Source organism: Octodon degus, unplaced genomic scaffold (assembly GCF_000260255.1).
Source record: "Octodon degus isolate 3935 unplaced genomic scaffold, OctDeg1.0 scaffold00004, whole genome shotgun sequence".
Classification (NCBI taxonomy): Eukaryota; Metazoa; Chordata; class Mammalia; order Rodentia; family Octodontidae; genus Octodon; species Octodon degus.
In genome coordinates, this window is record NW_004524580.1 from 7,695,504 (window position 1) to 7,702,642 (window position 7,139).

General features: G+C 37.9%; 1 protein-coding gene across 1 annotated transcript in view; it reads left to right on the top strand.

Annotated features, from left to right (window-relative positions):
- The window catches only part of Otogl (otogelin like), a 162,193-nt gene that overhangs the window by 36,652 nt on the left and 118,402 nt on the right, over positions 1-7,139 (top strand). Inside the window, exons 16-17 of the mRNA XM_004623891.2 lie at positions 1,704-1,827; positions 3,405-3,582. Coding sequence (XP_004623948.1) covers positions 1,704-1,827; positions 3,405-3,582 — 302 coding nt within the window. The remainder of the gene's footprint in view (positions 1-1,703; positions 1,828-3,404; positions 3,583-7,139) is intronic.

A 7,139-nucleotide genomic window follows, 5' to 3' on the forward strand; every position in this document is an offset into this window, starting at 1 on the left:
GGTACTGCAAAAAGGACAAAAAAAAAAAATAAAGATATTCAGCTACTTTCAATGAGAAGAAAGATTTGTATTAATATTGTTTAGACAAGATATTATGTCTGCATCTTGTACTGTGTATAACTACCATCAAGACAACAATATGCAATGTATTAATCATTGTAACTATCCTACTAACCTGTTTTGAAACTGTCTCATTGCTATTTCTTTCTGATTAAAATTAATAAAAAAACCTCCGACAATATTGATTAAAGTTTACTACTATTCTTATGTACCAAAAAAGAAGGAAAAAGTACTTAATATGAGCCACCATTGATTAAATGATGAATCTTGATTTCAGAGATACTAAAATATAAAAGCAAATATGACTTAGAGTAGACAAATATTTAATTGCATTCTATTTTAAATCAGTATTTGTACATACAATTTTTGAACATTTCACAATGGCCTAAATTTTTATTACTCAACGAGCCATGGTGCACAGATGATTTTTGGACAGTACTGAGTAGGTTACATGTTCTTCTAAATAGATTATGGTGGGTTTCTTAACATTCTAGAATATTTATTTTAGATCTTTTCCCAAAATAATATACACATTAATAAAAAATAAAAAAGTCTCATTAGTATCACAGCAATTGAATTTATTTTATTTCTGTTTTCTGTATTTTAGGGAAGGGCCTACAGGGTGTTCAGGGCCTTACTACTAGATCAGACTCCTAGTGATCTGCCTGTTTACAGCCTCCCAAGTGCTGGGATTACAGGCGAGCACCACCACGCCCCATCTCAATTGCAGTCTCAGTGTGCCCAGGAGGCAGAGCCGACAGGCCCGGGAATCGAACCCCCATCCACTGCACAGGCTTGCTGGTGCTTTAATCCGCTGAGCTATTTGGCTGGTCTTAATATCTCAGCTATTGAAATTTTGCCCAAATAATTGATTCTGTTTTATTCTAATATAAAACAATTATTTCCACCAAATTTTGGAACTACCTTGAATTTTTTTTTTTTTTTTTGTATTTAGGACAGGGTCTACAGGGTTTCACTATGTAGATTGGAGTCCTAGTGATTCTCTTGTTTATAGCTTCCCAAGAGCTGGGATTATAGGCGCGCACCACCACGCCCAGTCTCAATCGCCATCTCAGCTGGTCCCAAGGATGGAGCTGGCATGGCAGGCCCAGGGATTGAATCCCCGCTGATGTACTCTGCTTAAGTAGGTGCTTTAGTCAGCTGAGCTATCAGGCTGGCCCCCTTGGTTTGTTTTTTATTTGAGTCTTTTATTTGCAACTTAGGAGGGTTTGAATTAGTTTCTAAATAAAATTCTAGACCTTTTTGCTATTTTCCTTATTTTCTTATGTGTAATGTACCAATGAAATGCATTTAGAAAAGTATTTTAGCTATGAGCTATTGGTATTTTATTGAAAACATTTTAATCTAATGTTTTATGTATGTACACATAAAAAGTATTTAATGTACCATAGAAAGATATGTTTTATTAAGAATGGGTCTATGCAAAGAAGGTTATGTAACATATTTTATTACATCACTTATGTGCCAGCCTACCACCTAACAGAAATTGTTATTTACGTACTCTCTCCTTTCTTCTTTTTCTCTCCCTCTTTTTCCTGTCTCTGCTCTCCCCGCTCCCCTGTCTCTTTCCATATACCTATCTTGCTCTCAACCTTGCCCTGGATAATTTGAATTTGATGCAGAACCTTGGCTTGGTCTGCCTGCAGTCTATAACTCTAATTCTGGATGATGACTTTAGCAAACAAGTCACCCTCAGCAGGGGAGGACAGATCCTCACCAGTCCTAGTCAAGGCTTCAGTCTGAATGGTAAGACACAATGCTAATACTTCACATTCTGTACATGAGAAACAACTGCTCTGCTTTGTCATTGACTGACTATACCATTTATCAAATGCCAATGTATCCAGGTCCTCAGAAATCATAGAGACCACTGGGTTCGTGGGACCTAGTGTTTACCTTGAATATCTTAGAATTTGGGAGAGGAGAGACAAACTGCTGCTTATGGTAAAATGTGACAAATTAAAAAACATGCATGGAAACTCTGGGGGTTTAGGTGAGGCACAGCCCAGCCATCCCTGGAAGGTCGTGCTGGAAGGTCAGCAAAGTCATCTGAAGGAGGTGATGCCTCATGGAATATTTAAAGCAGGAATTCCTGTGATGGAGGAAAGTGTTCCCCGGCAGAGAAGGAAGGTGTTGACTTGTGTAGCTAGCTGAGGAGGCGCTACACCTAGTCTGACATGGCTAGCTACACCACTCAGGGCCCAAGGAGTCCAGAGCGGAGTTTTAGAAAAGCATTCAGAGGAGGCCAGAAAGCTGAGTATCCGGCTTCACCCACCATACCTTCCGGAGACAGGCCCAACTCATGCTTACATCGTGGTGTGGTTAATGGCTCCCATTTCCTGCTCAGAGTGAAAAGTCTCAGAAATAATACAATTTGTGCTACAAATTACATGCTCATGCTACTGTGGTGTTGTGCTATGGAAATTAAGCCTCACAGGGAACTGATTCTAAAATTGTCCTCATTTGATGATTTTACAAAGAGGTCAATGTCACATATTTAACCTTACAAACAATGAGTAGTTGTTTGTAGGTAGACTACAAAGACATGGTGTGAAAGTGACTGTATGAGAGGCTAGACAGGAGAACTAAGAAACGAGGAGCTGATCAAAGACAGTAACAATAGAGCTCAGAAGAAGAAAGACCAAAAAATGTTTAGAAGACAAATATTCCTCCAGGGAGAGTGCTCAGCAGCACAAGCACCCACCTGGTAAGAGCAGAGTCTTGAGTTTGATCCCTGAAGACAAATATTATGAACATGGTGATGGAATGGATTGGCTTCATTTAGAAGGGTGAAAGAAACACAGTGACCAAAAATTAATCCTTGGATTTTTGGGTTTGATAATTAGATTGAGGTGAATACTGGGATTAGGATTTAAGAACAACGAGGAGAACACATCTGGTGGTGGAGGCATTGGTTCACTTTGAGTATAAATTTCTTATCTCTAAATTTGTTTCCTTGAATGGAGCTTACTGCGCTCCCCCTTGTGATACCAATCTTAAGGAAATCTGGAGTTGTAGAGGAAAAAGAGATCAGATTTCAACTGTCTGAGGACCACTGTCCTTGTGAGCTGTTCGTGGACAGAAAGCACCTGTGGACTTGACCGCCTATCAGAATTAGAAAGTAAAAAGGGAAGGGACAAATGGGAGAACAGAAAGCGCCCAGGAGGAGGCCAAGATTGGTGGTGCTGGAGTGAAAGGACGAACCAGAAGGCCACCTCCCTCCCTTCCCAGGATCTTCTAGGAAGCCTTAATGGTAGACTCTGGCATTTGAGGACACTGCGTGTGAGTCTCCAAGTTGATTTGTATCTTTTCTTTTCCTGTAGGAATTGTTGAAATTCAAACACTGTCATCTTTATTTATTCTTCTAAAGACTACATTTGGTTTAAAGATCCTGTTTGCTATAGATGGAGAAAGGATTTACATCCAGCTCACAAGTGCATGGAAAAGAAGGACATTAGGTCTGTGTGGCACTTTTAATGGGAACATAAGGGATGATTTTCTGTAAGTATGATTTATGTACAGCCAACTGAGCTTAATGACTGGTAATTTAGAGGATATAAATTCATTAACAATGTTTACTTAACTAATAGGAGCTTAGCATTCGCTGTTCCAACACCCTTATGCGGATCATCGTATTTAAATTGTAGAGCTACCCCCTCATTACTGTTTTTGTTTTACAGATAAGGAAAAAGCCCAAGCCCCACAGTGGCATATAAATCACTCAGTGTCCGTTACAGAAGTTCATATACTGGAACTAGGCTTAGAATTCATTGTGACTCAACCTGTGCGCTCACAGCTACCTGTAGGCCTCTCTTCTGCTGCATTTCAAATTAATATGGTCTTGTTTTTAAAAACTTACAGCAGTTTAGAAAACCTAGTATAATTTTGTATTAGCAGCAGCTTAAGAATGTTGACACCATGCAGTACTAATCATAGCTCTAAAGATATTTTGTATTCCAAGTTAGCTGGATGTTGTGAAAATTGGTGGTCCATTGGAAGAAAAGAAACAAAACACAACTCGCCTCTTATCATGTGCGTGTGGAAACAGCAGTGCATAATTTATGTTTTGAGCACCTGTTATTGTGCTAATAGCAGTTTAAGAAGAATGGGGTGTTCTCATCCTCACAGAGCTGGTGTTGTAGATCAGGAGAGGATAAAGCCTGTAGGAAGTATGTAAATTTAAAGTCCAACTATGGTGGTTGCTAAGATGTGAAGGTAGAAGTGAATGGATGGAAGACGCTGGTGAAAGTTCCAGTGAGACAAGATGAATTCCTAGAGACCTACTCTACATAGGTGCACCTCGAGTTAGTATGTTTTATACTGGAAAATTGCTAAGAGAGTCGATATTAAGTGTTTTCATGCAAAAAAAGGTAAGAATGTAAGGTGATGGCTATACTTACCATGTCAGGTAAACCATTTCACAGTGCATATATATTTCATTAAACATTGCATTGTGCAACATGAATATATCCAACTTTTGTCAGTAATCCCTTACTAAAAATATTATGAAGAGGATATACTACATAAAGTATTAGACAACAATATACCTAAAAATCCTGAGGTAATTTTTAAAAAGTTGTGTTTTGCTTTGTGGTCATGGATAGAAGCGTAGCAGGATTTTAGAGGTCATTGTAGACTAGGCTGTTGGGAGACATTTCATAGAAAAGCTGTTCCATAAATACTATTTTCAAAAGCACTTTTTACACATATTCTTCTCTCTTCTTGGAGTTCTTCCTCCTCTTAATCTTTTTCATGAACTCTTGCTTATTGTTTAACCCAACTCAGATGTTACTGTTTCAAAAAGCTAGCTTACATTCCACGAGACATTGTTAATTCCAACTCTGCTATCTATGAAATTTCATCATTTATCGGTTTGATTTCCACAGACAAACTGCACAGGCTGTGAGAATAAGGACCACATCTTTAGTTCTTGTGTTTGCAAGAATCTTGTACATGGAGGTCAAATCAAATAAAATTGTAATAGAGCATCAAGAAGAGAATTTGGATAGGCTAGGAGAACTGGCATTTAAAATTTAAGAAATTAGAAAGAGAATTTCTTTTATCTCCTCCTGTGTGATTAATTTGCTTTTGGAATTTTTAAAAATTCTCTTTATCTGGAGGTCAGAGCTATTGATATCTTTATCACCTTTGCAAAACAGAGACTGTACTCAATGGCTTGGCTGAGTTACTCAGAAAAGGCATGAAGCCTGCTTTCTCTGTCTCATTTGTCAGAAAGGGTTAGCGGGGAAAGCTTAACAAATGGCAGATCTGTCTGCCGCCCTCTACGGCACCAGCCTCCTCCCCGCATAAACACTCAGGCACGATAAGGGTGCAGGATAACATTTCAGAGTCAGAGGTATCTTTCCAACATTGTTTAGCTTTCTAATTTAAGTAGTTAAAATTCTTTACTTTCCAAAGTTTAATGTGAATCTGAAAACACAGTGTAATGGAAAACACTAATTCTAAATTTATTTTACATGTCCTGTGATACTGAGTCAAGTATGGTGAGCTGAAAGGTTATTTTATAAAATGAAATAATAAATAAGTAAATGGGCCTATATTTGGTCTCTGATTTTTTTTTCTTTTTTTCGGAACCAGGGATTGAACTCAGGCCCTTGCGCTTTCCAGGGAAGTGCTTATTCCACTGAGACATCTCCCCAGCCCCTAGGTCTCTGATTTTTTTTAAAACAAATATTGTTTTAAGTAAACAATAAGAGAAAAAAATAAATGAAATAAGAGAGCTGGGCTTTAGGTTGGTTCCTCCTGGGAATGCTGACTACATTCATCACCCCAGCTTGTTTTGTTTTCCCAGGGAGGGCAAAGGGGGGAAGGGAAGGGGCACAATGAGAAGAAAAGGTGCAGCTCACGCAGTTTGTTTGAGTGCCAGTCTTCATTTGAGCAAAATAAGATTTCCTATTAGGTATTTCTTATAACTGTACAGTGGTTTGACGTTGAGGAATAGGAAAAAGAGGCAAAAGGTGAGTGTGAGGGCCTAACGCTGAATGGTTGCGGCAGCTTCCCCTTTGCTGTTAGCCACTGTGGTGAGGCGCTCCCTAGGGTGAGGGGGACTGAGCTGCACTGTTGCCACAATCATCCATCATTTCTAATTTATTTTAAGAGAATGAGAACAGTGAAACAAGATGACAGGATATTCACAATGGTGATTATATTGCATAGCTGTTTTCAAAGTAGTTGCTAGGATTGCCAGACATAGGCATAGAAAATTGATATAACAGTATAAGCACTAACTCTTCCTTTCAATGAACTAATAGAAATTAATAGCACAATTGTCTTAGATATCTTGTATATATGTATATATATATATTTTTTCCCCTTTCATTCTTTTCTTCTTTCCCCCATCCCAGTTGTTCTTTCCTTTTGAGCAGTTTCTTTCCCTTTCACAATATATACTGTACCTTTTGATATATTGTACCTTTTGGGTCTTACTTGCTTTTTCAGTTTCTTATACTAGGAAGACAATACAGTACTTACATATGTGCAGATCTGATTCATTTCACTTATGAATATGGCCTCTAGTTGCATCCATATATCCATAAAAGCCTCCAGTTAATCTTTCTTTACAGATCAGTAATATTCCATTATATGAAAATACACGTCTTTTTAAAAATCCATTGCTCATTTGATAGGCTTTTGGGTTGTTTCCAAAATTTATCTATGAAATGACTTCTATAGAGATCATATAAAGAATTTAAAAAATCAGACCCCCAAAATTCAAAGACCCAATCCAAATGTAGGCATCTGAGATGAATACAAACTTTTTAGATGTAGGATTACAAATGGCAAATAAATATATGAAAAAAAATGTTCAACATCATTGGTCATTCAAGAAATACAAATTAAAACAAAGTGATTAATCTTTTAAGATGTTGTGAGCTGAGGTGAAGACTCCTGTTCTACTGAGCCATGCTGCAGTAATTAATTAGGGAACATCTCTTAGTTAATGTTAATGTTGGATGGTGGAGGTGGAATTACAAATTAGGCTCAAAAGCGTTATGGTGGCTTCTAAGTCAGAGAGAGAGAGAGAGAGAGAGAGAGAG